General features: G+C 44.2%; 7 protein-coding genes across 7 annotated transcripts; 4 read left to right on the top strand and 3 right to left on the bottom strand.

Moving 5' to 3' along the window:
• Nucleotides 1-284: 284 nt before the first annotated feature.
• On the bottom strand, nt 285-5,008 carry LOC125766041 (vacuolar protein sorting-associated protein 18 homolog). The gene is made up of 3 exons (XM_049431624.1): nt 3,500-5,008; nt 1,158-2,652; nt 285-1,093 (listed from the first exon to the last, which is right to left on the bottom strand). The coding sequence occupies exons 1-3, from the start codon at nt 4,793-4,795 to the stop codon at nt 825-827; spliced, it is 3,060 nt and encodes a 1,019-aa protein (XP_049287581.1). The 5' UTR covers nt 4,796-5,008; the 3' UTR covers nt 285-824.
• Nucleotides 5,009-5,520: 512 nt separating this feature from the next.
• Nucleotides 5,521-10,722, bottom strand: LOC125766086 (bis(5'-adenosyl)-triphosphatase ENPP4-like). The gene is made up of 4 exons (XM_049431683.1): nt 9,600-10,722; nt 8,837-9,518; nt 7,624-7,926; nt 5,521-7,524 (listed from the first exon to the last, which is right to left on the bottom strand). The coding sequence occupies exons 1-4, from the start codon at nt 9,987-9,989 to the stop codon at nt 7,316-7,318; spliced, it is 1,584 nt and encodes a 527-aa protein (XP_049287640.1). The 5' UTR covers nt 9,990-10,722; the 3' UTR covers nt 5,521-7,315.
• Nucleotides 10,723-11,333: 611 nt separating this feature from the next.
• LOC125766160 (glutamyl-tRNA(Gln) amidotransferase subunit C, mitochondrial) lies at nt 11,334-12,052 on the top strand. Its single transcript, XM_049431860.1, has 2 exons — nt 11,334-11,749; nt 11,812-12,052. The coding sequence occupies exons 1-2, from the start codon at nt 11,472-11,474 to the stop codon at nt 12,050-12,052; spliced, it is 519 nt and encodes a 172-aa protein (XP_049287817.1). The 5' UTR covers nt 11,334-11,471.
• Nucleotides 12,053-12,093: 41 nt separating this feature from the next.
• Nucleotides 12,094-13,332, top strand: LOC125766103 (DNA polymerase subunit gamma-2, mitochondrial). The gene is made up of 2 exons (XM_049431742.1): nt 12,094-12,880; nt 12,970-13,332. The coding sequence occupies exons 1-2, from the start codon at nt 12,094-12,096 to the stop codon at nt 13,245-13,247; spliced, it is 1,065 nt and encodes a 354-aa protein (XP_049287699.1). The 3' UTR covers nt 13,248-13,332.
• Nucleotides 13,314-14,902, bottom strand: LOC125766098 (origin recognition complex subunit 5). Its single transcript, XM_049431710.1, has 2 exons — nt 14,195-14,902; nt 13,314-14,114 (listed from the first exon to the last, which is right to left on the bottom strand). Exons 1-2 carry the CDS (start codon nt 14,786-14,788, stop codon nt 13,314-13,316), a joined length of 1,395 nt encoding a protein of 464 aa, XP_049287667.1. The 5' UTR covers nt 14,789-14,902.
• An 87-nt stretch (nt 14,903-14,989) lies between these two features.
• LOC125766023 (DNA polymerase subunit gamma-1, mitochondrial) lies at nt 14,990-19,473 on the top strand. Its single transcript, XM_049431603.1, has 5 exons — nt 14,990-15,224; nt 15,285-18,441; nt 18,510-18,774; nt 19,040-19,210; nt 19,304-19,473. The coding sequence occupies exons 2-4, from the start codon at nt 15,290-15,292 to the stop codon at nt 19,049-19,051; spliced, it is 3,429 nt and encodes a 1,142-aa protein (XP_049287560.1). The 5' UTR covers nt 14,990-15,224; nt 15,285-15,289; the 3' UTR covers nt 19,052-19,210; nt 19,304-19,473.
• A 386-nt stretch (nt 19,474-19,859) lies between these two features.
• LOC125761893 (uncharacterized) lies at nt 19,860-21,729 on the top strand. Its single transcript, XM_049423459.1, has 2 exons — nt 19,860-20,415; nt 20,558-21,729. The coding sequence occupies exons 1-2, from the start codon at nt 19,860-19,862 to the stop codon at nt 21,727-21,729; spliced, it is 1,728 nt and encodes a 575-aa protein (XP_049279416.1).
• Nucleotides 21,730-22,410: the final 681 nt, after the last annotated feature.

The raw sequence follows: 22,410 nt of genomic DNA on the forward strand, positions 1-22,410 counted from the left end.
CTGACCATATCTTAGCGACGTGCTCAACCATTAACAGACCAAGAAAGAAGCAGAATTCTCCAATTTCTTATCTTTCTCTCCATGCTCCGGTGTTCCTTAAGGCAATATCTTTAGTCCTCTACTATTTGTACTTTACACCGACGACATAAAATTCTTTTAATAATAAACGGGATCCTCTATAACCGACTGATAAAATTTGACGAAGTTAGAAGCAATAAATTTAAAACAAAGTACACAATTAAAATGAAAATTCGGTTGTGTATATAACGATACGATCGATATGATTGAGATATTATAGATATTGTTTTATTTAATAACAATTTGCATTACAGTTGTACACTAACAAAACGAGTAAGTTAATAATTGTATGCATTTAAATTTTAATACATTTTGCAAATTAATAGTCCTCGACGTTAGCGTTTGCTTTCGATGGAAGGGTAACGCTGATAACACACTGGAAAGCATCACATGACACACTCCACTATACGTTCATGTACGAACTTAGGAAATTTTATTCATTTGGAAAAGACATGCTATCGCAATAGGATGAAGCTGTCGGGAAACGCAAGCGCCAAAGGATGAAAATTATCTCGCTTTGGCACATGTTGCTTTGAGTGATTCGACAGGTCAGAGTAATATCGTCCTGAAAAAGGAATAAATAATGCCGACGGTAGCACAAAACAAAATCAAAACACACATCGGTACTGAATTGAATTTTCAAGGTCAGCGTGAAACAGTGTAGAAATGATATCGCATAATGGAGGGTTCGAAATGAACCAAAAACCAAAAGAAAAATGGTGAGCGAAGTTCAGTCAAAAAGGCTCCTAATCCCATTCACTGTCGGCCTGCTGCCAGTTTTCTACGAACGGTTTGTCAAGCGCATTGATCGTCAGATGGCCACAGTACAGACATTCGGACGAGATGATTGCTTCGATTTCGCTCTTTAGCTTTTCCTTGTGTGAACCGACCTGCACGGTTGCTGCATCCTGAGCAGTGGACGTTCCTCCCGCGACTGCAGTGCCACTCTCAGCCAGATGTTGCGTTGCAGCAAGTGTTTGCTTCAGCATCGTTAATCGTTCTGCCGTTTCAGTGCCTACAAGAAAACAAATATAGATAAATAGCAAAAGGGAAACCAACAAGAGGAGAGCAATACGCACTCAAATACGGCACCACCTGACGCTCGAGACAGTCGGCATGAAATTTATGTCCACAGTGAAAAACAAAGAACGGTTTCAGCATTAGGTAGACGCTGCAAACGGCACACTGTTCCTGGGCACCGATCGTAACCGAACGTCCGCGGAATGTTTGCAGCTCCTGACGAACCCGGTTTGCCGATTTGGCCGACTCCTCCATATCGCGGCGCTGCTCCTGTATCTTCACGTTGTACTCCTTCAGCGAACGGCAGATCGCCTCCTTAAAGTGATCGATACGCTGAAAGTCGCAAAAGTACGGCAGGAGATCCTCGATGCGGAGCTGATCACACTCCTGCAGTATGCCGAGTGCCCGTTGGACCTCTTCGTCCCGCGTTCCGCGTATTTCATGCTCCGCGATCAACAGCCACAGTCGCTTGCGAAGTACCCGATCGGTCGGTTGGGCGGCCGTTTGACGTGCGAGCTGCCGTGCCGCTTCGGTGTCCTCCAGCGTAAGGGCAAGCCGTACCGCCGGTACCCACATTTCCAGCAAACAGTGCAGAAACACGCTTGCCGGTCGAATATCGTGGCGCAGCGCAATCCGTAGCGCGTAATGTGGATCATAATGTACCATCGTCGTGTCACGGCCCTGCGATTCGAGGAACGTTAGCAACAGATCCGGGAAATGAACGCCGTACAGCTGGATGAGATAGTTGTGCAGGGCGGATTCGACGCAACCGCGCGAATGTATGCAGTACTCGAGATAGCGCACCGTTTCGTGCGCATGCTGCACCGTATCGAGACAGAGCAGGGCCGGCATCAGCCGTACCGGATCGAGCCGATGGCCCTGCCCGATCAGCATACCGACCGTCGCAGTCGGCAACATTTCCATCGCGATCGGCGCATACTGATAGACGAGCTCGGGCTTATTCTGTGCGCTCAGTACAGCGAGCGCATCCTCATACCGGCCCTGATTGATGTACTGCTGGATGACCGACTCGTAATCCTGGTTGATCGTTGTCAGCGCGGTCAAATTATGCGTATCACCGTACGATGCCATCAAATCATATATCGCCGCACGGTTACGACGCACACACGCCATCACCGGTCTGCTAGCCATAAACGCTTCGAACTGCTTCTGCAAATCGCGCGTAGCTTTTTCCCCTCCAACGCGCTGGTGCGACAGTTCCACCAAAAACAACTGCACAATCCACACGATCAGCATGGTGATTTGAGTTTTCTCGTGCGCCTTCAACTGTCCAAGCCGGTTGCGAAGGTACAGCAGCAGCGCCTGGTTGCTGTTCTTCTGCAGAAACTTCAGACACACCTCCTCGAAGCTAAGCTGCGTCTCGGAAAAGATGGCAGCCGCCTGCAGATAGTCGCTGGCGTAGAAATACGATTGCGCTTGCTTCACCAGCACAATATCCCGATGGGCAGGATTTTTGTTGCAGTACTGTAAGGCGAGATCAAACTTCTGCCGATCAGCGTACAGTCTCCAAGCATTGCGTTGCTCGTTCACAATCTGTGCGTGAAAGTAAACGAAATAAAAATGTATTTATCGATTGACAGTAAAAAAACATTTATCAGGGTGGTCATTCAAATCAGGATTTTAGATTTTCTCCCGGTTTTTTCCAAGTTTTTCCCGGTTTTTGGTGGTTCACTACACTTAGTTTCTCGGTTGTAAATAAACATTGTGCGGTAGTTTGATGCCGAAGTTTTTTATCATATAACACTTAACCCAATTCCATGCAAATGGCTACTTGGGTACTTGGCTACTTGGGGCTCCTTAGATCTCCAGAAATTAGGTTCATGTGTGTAAACCACAATCGGATTGCTCTGCAACTTTAGAGGCCTGTAACGTGTTACTACGTGATTCAATTTCTATGCATTATTCTAATAAAATTTTAATAAATTATTTTAGTTTCAAGTTAGTACAAGAAGATGCCGTCCTGTTTTGGTGTTTCAAAGATGACATCATTTTTTTTTTTCTTCAAAAAATAAATAGAGAATGTAGAAACAAAGAGCATTTTAAGAAGATTAATCAAAACTTGTTTAATTCACAATGAAACACAATAGGTTTAACATTATCCTTTGATTATGTGCTTGTATATCTATGAATTTAATTTAATGGAGATTGAACATACTCTTCAGCAAAATGGCCAGGCCGTTCTGTTTGAATAAAAAACACTTCAAATTGTATGCTTTGATGATAAATACGTTATTGCAAAAAAATAAAATTTTCCCGGTTTTTCTCGGTTTAAAAAAAATTCCCGGCTAATTCCCGGTTTTCCCGATTTCCCAGTTGAGTGGCCACCCTGAATTTATGCACACTAAATAGGGGAGAGTGAAAGAAATATTCAATTTAATACCTTATAGCGAAAAATAAGCTTGTTGCTGTACACGAACGTAACGTTCGAGCGAACATCCTTCACGATATTAATCAATCGGCCATACTGCTCGACAAAGTACTCCTCGTACACGATCTGATAGTCCAGCAGTGAGATGGCACTAACGTGATCGGGATACAGCAGCAGTGCATGGAAATCGGTCAGTATGAACGATAGTGGACTGTTCGTTATCGGTGCGACCTTGTGCGAATTGGTTGCCGGTGGTACAAAGCGTGGTTCTGGGTACGTGATCAGCTCCTTCTGCACCACAAACTGCGGTTGATTGATGGCCGGATCAATCTCCTGATAGTTGATGCCGTGCTCCGTTAGGCAGCCGAAACTCTTCGGAAAATCTTCCTCGTAGTTAAACACCAACTTCGGCCAGCTGCCGGCGGTTGTAGTGGCTTTGCTTCCACTAACCGACAGCTCCTCGAAATCACGCAACTGATCGTCTACGTTTTGATACGGGCTAAACACCTTCTGCAGATAGCCACCGAGCTTCAGCTCCTGGGCAGCGGTCATCGCAGACGATGCCATCGTACCGTTGGACGATGAACGGATCGTGTTGTGGAACTTGTACAGCCGGTCCACCGTTAGCACTAGCACGATACAGTGCAGATGCTTCTGTTCCGTCTTCAGGTAAAACTCAAGCCCAGTGATTGGACGCGGTTCACCCTTGCCGACGTCAAACGCGTGCCGTACATTGTTCTGCACGAGCTTATCGCTACTCTCGAGGCCAACTTCCGCCTCCCAAATGACGCCATGTGCCGTCCCGAGCAAAATAGGACCGGTGCTCGTTTCGGAGGTGTTTACGTGGTTGAAACCAATTGCTGTAATTTCCTGATCCTTTAGCTTTGTGACGAACTTCGGCTTAAAGCTGTTGCGCTGAAGGTACAGCAGTTCCGGTGTGAAACCGGGAGATTTGGGTAGGAAGGTAAGGAACAGATGCGCCCCAAGAGGATCCAAGTAGATGTTCGATGGGCGCAATCCACCAATCGTCTTGTCGATCGGTACCTCGGTAAACTTGTCCGGTTGCTTCAGATTCATTCGCAGCACGGTCAAATTGGTCATCAGCATCATTAGCCAATCGTTCTGCACCGACAGGAACAGGATACCGGACGGCAGGTTAAGGTTCATCTTCTGCTTGGTAAATATTGGTACCTCCTTGCGTGTCCGTACGCTCACATAACCGGACGTTTTCGGTCCGACACCCACATTCGTGTCGGTGGAGCTTTCCCGTATCAGATCGCTCGAGTACTGGTCGAACATGGACGCCATCGTTGCGGGTGCGGGCTTTCCCTAGTTCGCAAACAACGAGTTACAGCGTGATTACACTACCGAATTAACCTGCCTTCAATGGGTGGAAATGGCCAAATAACACTAACACCGAACCCTACTGCCCATAGCAGTGAATCATTCTACGATATGGAAACGGTCGATAAAATTGCAACAAGACAGCACAAACCCAAAATAAACCGATCTGTCAACTGTCAACACAATTCGTCAACAATAATGAATCGTAAATACATTTGCTTGAAAATTATTTTGCTACTTTAAACATTCTAGCAAAGGATGGTGTTTTCGGAGCATTTTCCTTTTTTAATTTAATTTGAAAAACCCGTGGAAAATATATTATTTATTTCATAATTTATGTAATTTACTTTTTACAAACCTTATAAAAAATTGTTTATTGATCAAAATCAGTGCTAAATTAAATTTACATAATTAAACACATCACACAACCAAATCCTGTTATAATGAAAAATAAATCCGTAATATTTTATAACATCAAAGAATATTTTAATAAGGTTTCAATGTTTTACACTAATTATCATCTAAAGCATCATAGAATTAAAAGAAACACAAAACAAAAACAACAATAACTCTCAACATCCTCTGCGGTTTATCGTACAAAGTAAAATAACGAAGTTAACGTCGAAATACCTAACATAAATAGGGGGCTGCAAATTAATACCACTACCAGGTACTAAACACGGTATGACTTTCGATGTGTTTCTCCTAAAATTTTTATTTCCATAAAACTATTCATCAGAGTTTGAAAGTAGAGGTAAAGAATAAAAGTGTAAAGAACTACTTCTGCTGTTGCTTTTTTTTACCTTCATTGCACCCTTACATGGGTGGAAACGATCCTTTCTTCGTATCCTTTCTTCCATGTCCTTAGGGACATAACTCCTACTATAGATATGGCGTTGGCATTGTGGTATGTGTGTGTCATTATTTTTTTTTCTTTCTCTCTATCTGCCTTCAGACACTGTAGCGATTTATGGTTCACAATTTATCATTCCTTTGTTTACTAGTTTGCCAGTGCAATGGGGACGAAAGAATCCTCCATTCTCACTCGCGTTTCTTCTTCCTTCTTTCCTTATAATTGATTTGGCAATTGCGAAGGTTTATGTTCCAAACTGTATCCTGTTGAATCCTCGTTCGTAAACCACAATCTGACAGGATCTAGCTGCTGTAAAGAACCACCGTGTTTCCATTGGACCAATATGTAGAGCACACATTTGTCCTTTCTAAAAACATTAATTTGCCAGTTGGCGGCCTTAAATATTACCTTCGTTTCTATCACTACACGTCCCTCTTTTCTCCCTAGACACTCGCATAGAAAAATATCACAATAGAGATAGCTTTAACCTTTTTTTTTGTTTTCTTTTAAACGATAGTTATTCAGTTTTCCGGTTGTGTATGATTTTGCTCAACTATTTTGGCGCATGTTTTACTAACGCGATTTTTTTTTACCGCTTCCCCCCGTTTCGTTGCCTGCTGACGAAATATGTAGTATAAACGTATGAAAAAGGGGATGGACGACATAAAATCTTCTACAAAAACACACGGATCGCTCAGGCAACCCAACCGTTAATCGCTGGATAAAACGATCTATATTAGCTTATTGAAATGTGTTTTTTGTTTCACTACATTTTTCCTCTAATTTCATCCGTACATCGTTCGCACTGTAGGCTTAGCGATGAATAGTGTAGATTGGATCTACCGTTTTGCAACAAATGTTTGTATGGCCACTCAGAGTAGACGCGACAACGATTCGCCAAAAAAACAAATTACCTGAAAACCATAAAATCTCAAATAAACGTGCGCCCTTTTGTTGCTTGTTTTCCCCCTTTTTTAATATAATCCAACCACTCGCACCAACACGTGCAGTCCAGTAGGTTAAAAGCCTCTGATCTCTTTAACTTTCCTTAAAAAAAAAACAAAACAATCGTTGTGGCACAATGAAATAACAAAAAAAAAATTCTTCCCTTTTCCTTTTCTTCCTTTGCTTGTATATAGATATAGAATGTAGGATGTATGTACAACAGTTGGTGTAGATAGATAGATTCTCTAGCGGCTTAAGGCCAGCTCCAGCTTTTGCCAAGAGTGGGAGAGTTGGGAAATACTTTCAGTTTAGGCTTCTTCGTGTAGTTTACAGTGTTAATTAGTTAATGGTTAGACATTTTGTTTCTGTGTTTTTTTTTCTTCAGTTTTCCTTTCTATCTGCGCTACAATTCTATTCAATTCAAACAATCACGATAATTTCAATTCATTTCGATGCAATTTTTGAATGTTTTGAATCACAACATTAGTTGCCTAATTTGATCGCTTTACTGTGTGTATTACCTCGGGGACATCCTTCGGTGCAAATTCTCAACGGGAATGTATCAAATGAATAGAGTAATTCAGTAAAAAAATTACATTCCGTTTGATCGTAGCCCCAGCCTCTACGTATGTAAGATGGACTATATATAAAAGTTGCAGCCAAACGTTACCAATCCCCGTACATTTTCAAACGTCAACCGATACAACATCACCATTAATAGACGAGTTGGTGGTGCTCGTGTGCAGCATCTTGTTACCTTCGTCGATGAACGTTTCCGTTTCCTCGTACAGATACGGCGGTACCATATGTTCGCGTCTTCGCCGCTGATATATAACGGCGAACGCAAACAGGCTGACGATGGCAAACGATGCGATAAGACTGCCGGCGAATATCACTGCAAAATTTTTAATGACGATAAGAGTATATATAAGCAAGTGTGAGCAACGCAATAACCCTTGGAACCGAAAACAACGATTACGCCTTTTCTACTTACTGATGATCGTTTCCGCACGTGTCGTATCGGATGAACCGCCACCGTTCGGTACGTTATCGTCATCGTCATCATCGTCGCGCGAACCATTACGCAGTATGTGCTGGATGTGGCTCGCGTTGCCCGCCAGATAGGACGGTGGCATAAGGTTCAGGATCTCACAAAACATATAGTACAGATCGACCGTATCGAACGGTTCCACGATTAGCTGCTCCCTTATTGCTGGACCGTAAGCGAAGAAAATGGAATTCATGGAGGATTGCGAATTATCGTACCCATGCATACCGTACGGAGTGTCTGGTGTAACTGGAAAAAGAATATACATAATTAGTAAATTTTACTTCGAAAATTCGTTCGAAATTAGTATATTTACTTCGAATTTTTTTTTCGAAATCAGTATATTTACTTCGAAATTTCTTTCGAATTTAGTATATTTAATTCGAAATTTCTTTCGAAATTAGTATATTGGCTTCGAAATTTCTTTCGAAATTAGTATATTTACTTCGAAAAAAAAATCGAAGGAAAAGCCCTTCTAGGAATTTTACTTTGTGATTAACTTCATTAGCATATAATAATCACTCATTGAATTTCCTCCTTTTAGTATCACGAATTGTCCCTGTTGGATGTAAATGTCTAAACGACAAGTGTTACAAAAATTGTTACATCGATAACAAAATCTACACCAATACCAATTAAGTTGTTGTTGTTGTTTAATGTTTAAAGAGGTTTTGGACCACAGGGGTCACTTTCGCCTCTGACCAATTAGGTAGATTGTCGTTTTGTTTAAAATCAATGTCCAAAGTGCACGTCAAACCTCGATTATAAGGTTTCTTGCAATAGGGGATTTTTAACTAGACGGGTAATATTATACGAAACGAAACTGTGACAAGAGTCAATCCCTTCACCTCAGACAGTATGAAACCGAGGCGTATGAAAATAAAAAAAAAGTTTCTTAGCCAAATTTATTTAATTACGGCAGTTAAAGCTTTCTTTTCTGTTAAAACCTTCTTTACGTTTTTTTAAATATAATTTCTTTATGCAAATGCTTTTTTATTGTTATTTGTGTTAAAATAATGTTAAATAAGTTATTAAAAAATTATTTTAAATTATTAAATAAAATAATAAAATTATTGGAAAGTTTAAAAACGTTTTATCATCTTTGGCCACCGCAAGAATTAATTTGAATTATTAAATATTAATTAAAAATCACACCTACCTTCGACACGATATTTCTTCCGATAGTACTCGACCGTTTTCCACATATCGTCGAATCCGTAACCAAGCTGTGCCACCGCTGTGATGGGTCCTGTTCGCCGCGAATTATTGTACCGCCACCGGGTGGGTAAATTTTCCTGCATATACACATCGAATCTACCATCCGCATCGGCCGCTCGCTTGAGCTGCCGGTAAAGTTCCGAACGGTCCTGCTCCACCTTCGGTACGATTTGTAGCACCGGTGTGGTCCCGTACGTGTCGTACCGTAGGTCGTCCGCAACCAGTGAAGTTAGATTGATAAAATTCTTCGGCATCAGCACCTCCATTCCGTGATCGCTTAGATGCACCACATTCACACGTTCCTGCAATCGCTGTTCAGCAATTCTCGCATGCAGTTGGCGTGTGAGATCGTTCAGCTTTACTACCAGATGTTCAATACGTTCCGATTCTGGTCCGTAAATATGTCCATCGTAATCAGGCTCTTCGATGTACAGCAACACTAGGTTGGCAGGCCGTTCCGCATCCCGTATCCACTGGAACACGGTATCGAGCCGTTCAACCCACGGGATTGATAGATTAAACGGTAGCGTATGGCTACAAGTAAGATTGCGCGGTCCATACCCAAAGTCCGATCCGGGCCACATCATACATCCGCTGTGGCCTCCAGCATATTGGTTTAACGCCTGTTGGGAAACGGAAACAAAAGAATAATTTAATATTTTACAACTTTTCTTTTCAACTTTCTTTCGATTTTGTACTCTCACCCAAATCGGCAACAGTTCCGGATTGAAGTGAAACAATTCGTAGGAATAGTTCAATGGACCTTGGAGCGAATCGTATACGCCATTAGCCAACACACCATGTACGTTCGGGTAAACACCGGTAGCGATGCTGTGATGGTTTGGAAACGTTTTCGTCGGGAAAACGTTGCGCAGAAATGCGCTGGTAGTGCCGTTCCGTCGTATTTCGTTTATGTAGGCGGAACTGTTGCGTTGCAGGTATTCTGTCCGGAAGCCATCGTACGATACGACGATTAGAACGGGAGCGGTCGCCCGTCCACTGGACGTATCCGATCCGTCCGAACTGGCCTTGCCTGGTAAAAGCAAAAGCAGCACCAATTGCACCACCTCTAGCACCACCAGCGTGCTGGCCATGTTTCAATGCTTGTGTTTTGTTGTTCTTTGTTGCGCTTCTTCTACGCTAATCTTACCAAAACAAAAGAACCTCACAACTTCGCACTATCTTGCGCGATTCACCCACTTGCGTAACCTTCTTGCTCGTGGGAATCTAAAGCGGAAGCTGCTACAAGCTTCCCCTTGTAGGAATTTTCCTTTGTTTTACCCTTTTTAAGGAAAACTTAAGCCCTACAATTATTTGGCCCCGCAGACTCGACGTTGTTTGCCCGACGAATACAGCTGACGACGGAGGATTCAACTATCCTGACGTGACCATATTTTCTTACATTCCCACATGCACACAACAGGAGAACGATATTTTATTGTTGTTTCGTCCCGATTTCTGGGACAGGTTGACTGTAGTGTATTGTATTGTAGTAATTTTACGCGGTAATGCACCTGTTCCTTCACTTGCTTTATACGGCTTTAGAAAAATATATTTATACACACACAGCTAAACACGACGAAGCTATCACAGCGCGAGTTTGAGAAAAGCAAACTCATTGCTCGGAACGGTTACGGAATTTTGTGTTTTTTGTGCTCCTAACGAATTTGGTTAAAATTTCAAAGGTATAGAAATATTGCAACTACTTTTAATGTGCATAAGCTTAATATGTTTCAGCTTGATAAAACTAAGAACAATAAATATTAAATGCGGTGACGGTTTCAACTCCAACTCAACTACCACCTTCTAAACGATATCTAGGTCACGAGCTGTCCAAAAACCTGCTCACAGATGTTTTGTATGTATTTGTACTACGATTTCGATTTCACTTTCCTCGCAAGTGCAATACTTAAAATTGAGCTGCATCTTTAATTAGTTTTTTATTAATTGTTTTACAAATTGTAAGTTAGTTAAAATCATCCGTTGGTTTGTTGCAAATAACAGCACTAAACTATGAATTAGAATTATCTGTCAGCTAGCCGTTTAACGGTCGTTACGTTTGATTAAAAGTAGGTTGTTTTATTCTATCCATCTAACAACCTGCAAAATGCTTAGAATATTCTTTGAAATGCACTTTTGTGCATTACACTCTACCGGCGTAGAGTCGGCGTTTCATTACGCCTCGATGAAACTCCGATTGCATTCGATTGCAGAATGTTTTACATCGAGCGTTTTACAATGTTTGCTTTTTTTAGGCAATCAAGGAGAAATATTGATGGGTTTTTATTTTATTTTTTGAACAACTCTAGAATGCACCAGATTTTATGCAAAATGCTCTGTAGATCAAGCAGACAAAAACATACGCAACGGTGTTTTTTCGCCTAGTGAAAAATCTAAATTTAATTAGAATGAAGGATTGTAAACAAACCGGTCGCTGACACATGAGATCAACACAAATCACACCGCAAATTCCAAAACACAAAAATAAGCACCAAATATTAATGAATAAACCATTCTTCATCGTAATTTGTGCATTTCAGTCCGGTGTGCTGTAATTGTTTCAGACAAATTGATTAATGTACGCCGGTATTGTCCATCTCAACATGTTGCGTGGAATCGTTTCCCGCTTGCGACCGAGAAACTATTCCACTCTTCAAGCTACACCGAAATCAACCTCGGAAAATCAACGCTGGCAAGAGAAACGTTTGCAGCATCGCACAAAAGTTCCACAGCAACCACACGGCATTCTATCGGTAACGGCGAGTAACGAGAAAGAACAAACAGCATCGATAAGTATCAATCAGCAAACGATTCAACTTCTAGAACGGTTGTCACTCGTAAATCTGGATAGCAAGTAAGTAAAGAAGTTTCGCTTTTTTAGTCCAACTTGCCACTAATACGTTATCTTATGTATAGGGAGGCGTTAGATACGTTACAGGATTCAATCGAATTCGCCTCGCGCATTCTTCCTATCGACACGAACGGCGTGGAACCGTTGTACTGTGTGCTGGAGCAGGAAAAACTTGCCTTGCGCCCTGATACGGTTGACGAGGAGAAACTTCAAGCCGAGATACTGCAAAACGCTATCCTGGTGGAGGAGGATTACTTTGTAGCGCCGCCAGGAAACATTCCGCTCGATCAAACCGAACGATCGTAACGTAATCTAGCCTTTGTCAAACAATTAGTCACTCTAGTGGTATGGCACGATCCGGTAAAACCATGCTCGATTTGTTACAAGCTTGCAGGCAGAGTAAATTTCTTAATTTTTCCCTGGACAATGCAATTATACGCGACCTAAGGCTTACCGCAATAGGTCAACTGCTTTCCGGCAACCTACACTCCGAATGGAATCGACCGGGAAACACTGACGGGAGTAGTTCAGTGCCCATTTTCTTCGGTAAAAGTAACCTTAGCTTGAAGGAGAATATTATTTACGTTCAAAAACAGTACGAACTAACGAAGCTACCGTTCGGAATAACGGTAGAGCAAAAGGAAACGAACAAACGTGTGATGATTGGCGATGCTTTTAACATGGAACTTCCGGAAACGTTAGAACTTAGCACCTCCTATCTGTTGCCGACAACGATGGCGAATCAGTTTCTCTATCAACTGCAGCGACAACGCAAAATCTGGTGGATGCGTTTGTCAGTCGATCCGGGCCGGTACTTCATCTCCGATATGCGCCAAACCGAGAGCAACGCAACGTCCGTTTCTATCTGTGCCAGGTATCTAGACCGGTTCGATCACAAGACGGAGGTGGAGCTGGAACGGCTAGAAATGTCGTTGAACGAAGATATTAAGTTGGAGTTCGTTAAGACATCCAACACGATCGTGCGTATTTCAAACAATCTGACCCGGGCTATTGTTGCCATTCTGATGGACGCACTGGAGGCTGTACCGATGGAACAATGTGTTAAAATTCATCGCAAAATCGCTCCGTACAAATGTGGAATTATCTACCAGCTGGAGCAACAGTGTGAGCGAGGTAAAGCTTTTTGCTTGTAATGTTGAAACAGAAACACATTAAAGTAACATTTGTAATTAATTTATTGTTTCCTTTTGTTGGTTTTGCAGATACTGGTTTGCACCACGAATTGATCGAACTTTCAAAACATCTATCGTACGTACTGCGTGCCGCAAAACTTTCCGTGCACGATGGTTCCTTCGATCAGCTACAATACGACCATCAATTAGCTCAACTAGACCAGATCGGTGTGCCTTATGTTTTGCTTTTAAACGCCCAAACGCTTCACACCGGGTTACTGCAGCTTCGTTCACGTGATACCACCCTATCCGAAACGATTCATCTGTCCGATCTACCAGATTATTTATCAAAAATTATAAATGCTTAATGGTGAACTAACGTGACGCGTGTGAAACCGGCATGTGTGTGTGTAGTGAAATAAAAAATAAACCGCTTAGAAGAAATCGCTCAAATACTGGCGTACGTTGAAACCGACCATCCGACCAATGTGCATGATAAAATCCAACCCGACCGTACATTGAAGTCGAGTGACGGATCCGTCCAACGTTCCTCCAACGCCATCGACCGTTGCGTACGTAAGCAACTTCAAGTGCACGAGTGTGGAAATCTGTGCCATTAGGTTGCACGTTAAACCAATCTTCTCGTCCAGTATGGCATAAAAAATCGCCAGCAGACGGTCAATATTGAAAGCTTTCGGGCCTAGCTTGGTAGTCATCTTTTCTACCACCTTGGCACGTGCATTTACCGTCTGCAAACGTTTCCGTTGCTTACCGTGGTTTTTCACAAACAGTCGTTTATCTTCTTTGGTCGCATTGTTACTAGCAAGGTAGGCAGCAATTAGCAGATATTTAGCGTAATACGGCAACTCGATGTACTGTGGTAGCCAGGTTGATGTTGTTGCACTAATCCCGCTGCTCGTACCCGTATGTCGTGTCCCGAGCCGCATGTACATTGTGCTGAGTGCTACCTTTAATGTTTTTGTAATGTTACGCCAAAGGTTCATGGCATCAGTTGCTGGGATTGTGCCGTCTCGTATCGGTTCACAATACGGCACAAAACAATCGCCCGCGACCAGACGAAGCTCCTTCACATCGCGACACACCTTCCAAAACGTGCCGAGAAACAAATTCACATAGTTGCGATGAAAATCCTGCGTCACAGCGGACAACCAATCCCGACTTTGATTGTTGGTATTCTTATCGAACTCCTCGTGCTTGGCCAAACGTTCAATATGCTGTGATTGTACAGAGAAAAGCCTGCTTAGCCGATGTATGATTCTCAAATAAACAACAGAGCAACGAATCAAAAACCTACCAAAGTGTAATCGTTCATTAGAATACGCTGCATTTCATTGCGTGTATATTCCGGTACAAACAGCTTCACTACCGGTGGTAGGCCCGTTTTGATGTAGAACTTCTCAAACGGCAGTGAAGACAGCAGCACAACCGAAATATTCAACCCAGTCGCTTCCGGCAGCTGCAGAAACAAAGGCAACAGATTGTGCGCCATATCACGAAGCCGTTCCGCATTCTGTAGCACTACCACGTACGATCCTGCCCGGTTAAGCTGCTGTAATGCCGCCAAAAAATCCTTCACATACTCAAGCTTCCGTTCGTAACTGTAATTGTTGGCCTGCGTTAACTCCGTTCCCTCCAACTGGCGGGCAATGGTTTCGAACAGAATCTTGTTCGTATAGCAGCTGATCACGTTGATGTGGGCGCATCTAAAGTCGCTTCCATCGCTACGTAACACTTCACGAGCAATCGAAGCTTTCCCAGTGGATGATTGTCCGTAGATGTACAGTGCCGGTGGAAACGGATCGCCAGTGCGGTAATACTTGTAGAGCTTGCGTACGATCGCGTCCCGGCAGGGATAAAGCGTGGCAATATGTTTAACAAACGCATCCATGCTTTTTTGCGCACTAGAACCTTTCTTTAAAGCTGTTTATCTATTCAAGAATCAAAGAATGCACAACATAGAATGGCGTTTCTTTTTTACGGAACGAAAGCAGAGCGCCAAAAGCGTGTCTCTTCAAATTTTAACGATTCCTGTTTACCTGACAGTCTGACGTCTGTCTTTGGGAAATAAAGCACCAGGAAAAGAAATCCTTGCAAGGGTATTTGGGAAGGATAAATGAAATTTAATTTTTTATTATTTCTAGATGTGGTTTTTTGCCAGATTTTTACAATTTTATAAATTATATTTCTACGATCAGTTTTTTTTGCCTAGCAGAAATAACCATTGTGCGCAGCGGATCCAAGCAACGAGTTGTGTCAGTTTGTTCTATTGTTTTGTTTCCAAACCGATCATAGCACACATGATAGCAAGTAAAGTAAATGGTTTGGTAAGGCATGTTATTATTAGCAAAATTATCTCTGAGTTAAAATTATCTCTTCTTTTGTAGTGACAATGCGTTTTGCGACATGTCGACGATGGTACAGTGTTGCCTCGGAACAGGATATTCTTCCCCGCAGCACCATACGCCGGCTGAAAGCGACTCCTGCAGACACACCGGAACAATCAAAACCGGCCAACGATGGACCACGAATGAATGAGATGAACATACAAATGCTTTCCCAATCATTGTACCGGCAAATTTTTGGTTCAAACGCACAGAAAAGTATCTCGGAGCGTGTTGTTGATCCGGTAGTAGTGAAATCGCTTCAGGACGATCTACTACGTCATGGGATCGATGCGTCGAAACCAGTGCTACTGCCAGATGTGGAGCTGAAGCTACCCACATTAATGGGTGCTAACATAGAGGAACATTTCTACGCAATTGCCGAAGAGCAAAGTGCACCGTATAGAAGTGCTGTGGAACAACTGCCATTGGAAACTCCTACCTTGCCAAGCGTCTGGTCAAGGATACCGGGTTGGACACGTTATGATGCGGTAACGGGCAAACCGACTTCCATTCCCTTTCCGAACGATGTAGCGCTCGTGTTCGATGTGGAAGTTTGTGTACAGGCTGGTCCCTTACCGATAATGGCTACGGCAACCGGTACGGAAGGATGTTGGTATTCTTGGACCAGTCCTTTGCTGGTGAAAGACGGTAGTTTGGGTAACGTGGAGAGCAGCAATAATTATCAACTTTCCGATTTGATTCCGCTCGAGAGTAACTCGAACGGTGAACGGTTGTGTAATCGGGCACGCGTTATTATCGGCCACAATGCTTCGTACGATCGTGCACGTGTGCGTGAGCAATACCAGCTACAAACGACGGGCTTACGGTTTCTGGACACGATGTCCCTGCACGTGTGTGTAAGCGGTATTACCAGCTATCAACGGGCAATGTTGAAATCTAGCAAGCGGCTACCGGTGGAGGATAGCAGCTGGAGCGAACAAAGCTCACTCAACAATCTTGCAGACGTGTACGCACTGTACTGTGACGGTAAGCAGCTTACCAAAACGAAACGTGACACGTTCGTTGAAGGCACACTGGAGGATGTGCGGGCTGACTATGACAATCTTATGAGCTACTGTGCAGAAGATGTACGAGCGACTCACGCCGTACTGCAACGATTGTGGCCACTCTTTCGGGCGCGCTTTCCCCATCCGGCGACACTGGCCGGTATGCTAGAGATGGGTAGTGCATATTTACCGGTCAATGCGAATTGGATGCGTTACCTTACCGAGGCGGATCTTGCCTTTGAAGATTTGGATCTGGAGGCGAAACACCAGCTAGCGGAAAGGGCTGATGCTGCGTGTGCGTTACTCCACGGCGAAGCGTACCGGCGGGACTTGTGGCTGTGGGATCAGGACTGGAGTGTGCAGCAGCTGAAACTGAAAGCTGTCAAACCGGGCAAGAAAAAAGCATCAACCGTTTCGGATCCGCTACCAGCGCCTGGAGCGGATAATGATGAAGCGTCCCGGTTGGCGAATAAGTTTGCCTATCTGTATGAAACGGCTAGCCGACTGCCAGTACGTCGTCCATTGTTACCGGGCTACCCGGAATGGTACCGTAAACTTTGCTCCAAACCGACCACTGCTGACTGGTGTCCTGGGCCGTCCGGTAAGCTTGGTACCGGTATGCAGATTGCACCAAAGTTGCTTTCGCTCTGCTGGGAAGGTTATCCATTGCATTACATCCGTGAACATGGATGGGGTTTTTTGGTACCGTACAAATGCAAACGGGACGAAGAATGTTTTGAGGCAGCGTTACCACTAGAGCAACTGATTGCCGCATGTCCGGTTGTGGAGATTAAACGTCCCGGTGCGTCACCTGCGGAAAGTGGTGAAGCATTGTATCATCTTGCGAAAACCGTTGAGCAGACGATTAGTCGAAAGGATTACTATCGGTTACGGAAGAATGCTTCTGGTGGCGTTAAACATCCTGCGTACAATGGGACCGGTGTTTGGTGTAATGTAGAGCTGGAAGGGTGTTGCTACTTTCTGCAACTTCCGCACAAGGATGGGACCGGGCATCGGGTCGGTAATCCACTGTCGAAAGATTTTCTCGCCAAGTTCTCGGAGAATGTGCTGGCCGGTGATGGACGGGCAGCGGAACGAGTGGTGGAAATAGCGCGTATGCTGTCCTACTGGCGTAACAATCGTGACCGGATTCGGGGTCAGTTGGTTGTTTGGTGTGATCGGGATGGTACGGTGGGTGCCATCATACCGCAGGTGGTCGTCTGTGGGACACTAACACGCCGCGCAATGGAACCGACCTGGATGACGGCTAGTAACGCACAGCGGGAACGTGTCGGTTCGGAACTGCGCGCGATGGTACAGGCACCGGCCGGCTATCGAATGGTCGGTGCGGATGTCGATAGCCAGGAGCTGTGGATTGCATCCGTGCTGGGTGATGCGGGTACGGGCCTCCATGGTGGAACACCATTCGGATGGATGACACTGAGCGGTACGAAAGCAACACGCACGGATATGCACAGTGTGACGGCCCAGGCCGTCGGTATATCGCGTGATCATGCGAAGGTGTTAAACTACGCCCGAATATACGGTGCCGGTCAGCAGTTTGCCGAACGGCTGCTAAAACAGTTCAATCCAACACTCACCGGTGCGGAAGCACGCTCGAAGGCGACGAAAATGTTCACCCTTACCAAGGGCCGACGGACGTATCAGCTGAGGGAAGCGTTTCGGGACCAATACCCATCGCAACCTGTCCGTTCGACGGCGTACGAAGCACTCGGACTAGCGAGAGTGTGCAATAAATCGGTTGGGGAACTATTCGAAGGACCTCATTGGTTAGGTGGCACGGAAAGTGCCATGTTCAATCGGTTAGAGGAAATTGCTGGAAGTACCGAACCGGCCACACCGTTTCTAAGCTGCCGGCTAAGCAGAGCATTAACACCTCAGCACGGTACGGAGGATCGATTCTTACCGACACGCATTAACTGGGTCGTACAGAGTGGAGCCGTCGACTTTCTACACCTAATGCTTGTCTGCATGCGATGGTTGATGGGTGGCAGCAATGCCGCCCATTTACGCTTCTGTTTAAGTTTTCACGACGAAGTCCGATATTTAGTACCGGAAAGGTACGCACACCATGCCGCACTAGCGCTACACGTTACGAATCTGCTGACGCGAGCATTCTGCGTACATCGGTAAGATTGAATTCTCGATACTGAATCCACGCTAGAAACGATTAATTTCCATTTCCATTCGATTGCAGTGTTGGATTTCGTGATCTACCGCAGTCGGTAGCTTTCTTCTCGTCGGTTGAGGTTGATCGGGTACTGCGCAAAGAGGCACAGCACGATTGCCGAACGCCTTCAAACCCGCACGGATTACGGATTGGGTACTCCATACCGGATGGTGAATCGCTGGACATTTATCAAACACTTGCTCGATTAAATCCAGCAGAGCGTGATATTAGTAGCTGGCCGTGGCATCAGTCACAAAGTGCCAACAGTGATAAACGGAGCAAAAAGCCAAAGGTAAGTCCGATTATCCGGGCGGCTCGGTGGTGTATGTGATAAACGCGGCAATGTCAATGCGGCAGGACCGGGGTTCAAATCCCATCCGGACCTACGTGGTAAAATAAGTCTCGTAAGCCAAAAATGGCGCCAGCATATGATCCCTCAAAGGGGTAGTTACGCGAAGAAGAAATCCGGTTGTAATCTAAACTCTGTGCAGACTAACTAAAATAGAAAAAAAATTAAATATAAGAAACATTTTATCCTCCATTTTACTTCTCACCAGAAACGGATTTGAGGTACTATACGATCGCAACCCCGAACTCGAATTGAATGGCAATTAAGTGCAATGACTTGACTCCACCAAACGGATTGATTCCTATCAACCGTGGGAAGCTGTAACAGCTGTATTAAAGAGATCCGCCTGAAAGTATGAATTTGTTGCAGGAAGGCAAGTGTGAGTTTTTTTCTCTCTCACACACAATCAGCATGAATAAATGAAAAAGGATGTGTGTTTTTTTAACCTATTTGTTTTCTTCTGCTTTTTTAGTGCATATTTATCTGGGCAAAGTGACAACGAGCAGCATATAAAATATTTAACAACTCTACATGATTGATGCATTGTACGATTGCTCAAGCCGCGGCACCGCGTTAACGAGTATTTGTTTTCTGCATAAATTCAAATGCAAATGGTAGAAGCAGAAAAGATACTTTTTTTCTTGTCGTTTGGATGTAGATATTTATTCCGAACTGTGGCTTGTTAGGTGGATACATTTTGCAGCAATTTTAGTTATGTATCAGAACCCTGTCTGTGTGTGAGAGCGATGCTTCCCGGGCGGGAATGCTTTCTTTGGGTAACCGTGGTACTGTTTGCTGATATTCTTCCAGGTTGTGAGTCCGGATTTTCGTTGCTTGAAATTTCGAATAGCAACAATCTGCTAACCATCGACGAACGAATGGATCATCATTTAGCGCATATCTTTGCTACGATCAACCACATCGATATCGTGAACAGTTTGGTCGGAATGGATGAGTATGATTGGGATTCAATGGAAAGAATGCTTCAACATCGTACGGTTCGTTGGTTTAATATACCGCCAGCAAGAATGTGCCCAGACGCACAAGATTATAAGGCTGAAGCTGAGTGTTACGACGCAAGAAGGCGTTACGAACATGTTCCCCACTATCAACCACACTGGGAAGAGCATCTCGGTAATGGTCACATAATTTTTAGTGATTTATCCGAAATAAATGGCTACGAGTGCCTTTTCGATCCAGCCGGTACGTATCTGGTGGTGAGCGATCCATTCCAACCAGCGGCACCTATCGAGCGTGTACAGCTTCTAGCAACACTACAACGAATCTGGACTAAACGTGGCACCTATCGAGTGTATCTGTGGGTACAGGACACACTGTACGGGTACGATCCATTTCAACCACTTGGTACTACGTTTGAGTATGGGTCACTTGTGGAGTTTGGAGACGGCGATACGTTACCTATCACACCGCCGAACAATTTTGCTGGCTATCCCGTACGTATCGAGGTGTTTCGCTCGGTATATAGCAACCCCGTGGTGCACGATACGAAAGCCAACCACATAACATACAGTGGAGCCGACGTGACGGCACGTGATGTCTTCTGTCGGGTGCTGAACGCCACCGGTAAGACCTTTTTTGTAAAAAATATTTTTTACAATAATAAAAATATATATTATTTTAATTATGTATATTAATTGTAATTTACAATAATAAAATAATAAAAAAAATAATTTTTCCTCAATCCTTTTTTTCCACTCCTCATCAGTTGTACCGGTACCGGCGGATAAAGAACTTTTCGGTGATCGATTGCCGAACGGTAGCTTTTCCGGTGCACTCGGACGGCTTGTACGGCGCGAGGTAGATATCGTTTTTACCGGATTCTTCATCAAGGATTACTCGACGCGCGATATCGATTTTACTGCCGCACTGTACTCGGATGCGGTTTGCTGTCTGGTGAAGAAAGCAAGTCGTGTACCGGAAGCGATACTACCGCTGTACATCTTTCCCGGCGACATTTGGGCGCTGCTGGGTGTAATCGGGCTTTGCTGTTCGACCGTTTGGTGTCTGTTACGATGGTGCGTACGTCAAGTACAACCACCGGTCGGTGGTTTGTGGTCCCGACGCCATCGATTCGCGGTACTGTTTAATCTGTCACGCACGTTACGGATAGCCGGCCCGGGACGGCAAACGTTACAACTCTTCATCGACACATTCATATTGCTGGTGAGCGCACCGTACCAACGATTTACCCGTTCCGGCGTGGAACGATTGTTTCTGACCGGTTTACTGCTGGTTAGTCTCATATTTGTCTCCCTATACCAATCCGGCCTGGCGGCCGTGTTTGTCAATCCTGTTTACTATCCCGATATCGGTACGCTGCAGCAACTAGACGAAACCGGTATGATCATACCGGTAAAGTACCGTGGATTCATCGACGACGTGTTTGCGGTCAACTACAGCCGACTGATGGATTCGCTGCGCGCACGGATGCAACATCTGCCGGTGAAGGAATCGATGCTGGCACGTGTCGCCCGGCTCGGTACGATTGCTACCGTCACGCGCAAAACGACACTCGCGCTTGACAATGCGATCTACATGACGACCCGTCAGCTGCACATGATACCAGAGTGTCCCCGCACGTACAATCTGGCGTACGTCATGCCGCATCGTTCGGTATTTGGTGAACAGTTCAACAAGGTGCTGCTGCGAATGGTTGGCGGTGGGCTGATCGATCACTGGATCAACGTGGCACGGTACGAGTGGACACTGAAGGATTGGCGCGTGGTGCAGGGCATGATGGAGTCCAACTTTAAGGTGCTTACCGTGCTCGATATGCAGTTCGCTTTCTACGTGCTGCTGATCGGGCTCACCCTCAGTACCGGTGCGATCGGTGCAGAGTTGGTGTACTTCCGCCGAACACATCAAGCGTCCGTGTAAAATAATGGGGAAAAATTTATTTTTATTCAGTTAAAATGAATTTCCAAATTATTTTTATTTGAAGAATTGTTGGTGGAGAAATTTATTAAATGAATAAATATCGAAAACTTACCAACTGTTTTTAATAATTGTTTCAACAAAATTGATTGAAATAATAACGGTCTTAAAGGTGTTGGAAAGGCGTTCATATGTCGATGAGTAGATGAATAAATAATGTTCAGATTAGTCCCCGAGGTACTAGAGATGAAAATATTCACTCTTTTCAGGGAGTTGAAACAGAGTGAAAGAGTGATTATAAGGATTTGAATCTATACTCACTCTTTTGAGAGTCATACTCACTCTTACTCATACGCATAAGAGTGAATCATTAGTCGGCACAGAGAGTGAGTGACTAAAAACACCAAGGAGTGAATTATTCGGCAGAGAGAGTGAGTGAGTAAAAACGCCAAGGAGTGAATCATTAGTCGGCAGAGTGAGTGAATGAGTAAAAATGTAAAGGAGTAAATAAAAGAGTCATAAAAACTCCTTATGTTGAGTTGGAATCATTAACTCCTTTGCACGATTAAATTCATACACTCACTCTTGCTCAGTATGCACATCTCTACGAGGTACACTACTACTGTGAACTGTGGAACTGTGGAAGATTCTTAACATCTTAAATATCAGACAACCTATACACAG

The sequence above is a fragment of the Anopheles funestus genome, chromosome X, assembly GCF_943734845.2.
Source record: "Anopheles funestus chromosome X, idAnoFuneDA-416_04, whole genome shotgun sequence".
Taxonomy (NCBI): Eukaryota; Metazoa; Arthropoda; class Insecta; order Diptera; family Culicidae; genus Anopheles; species Anopheles funestus.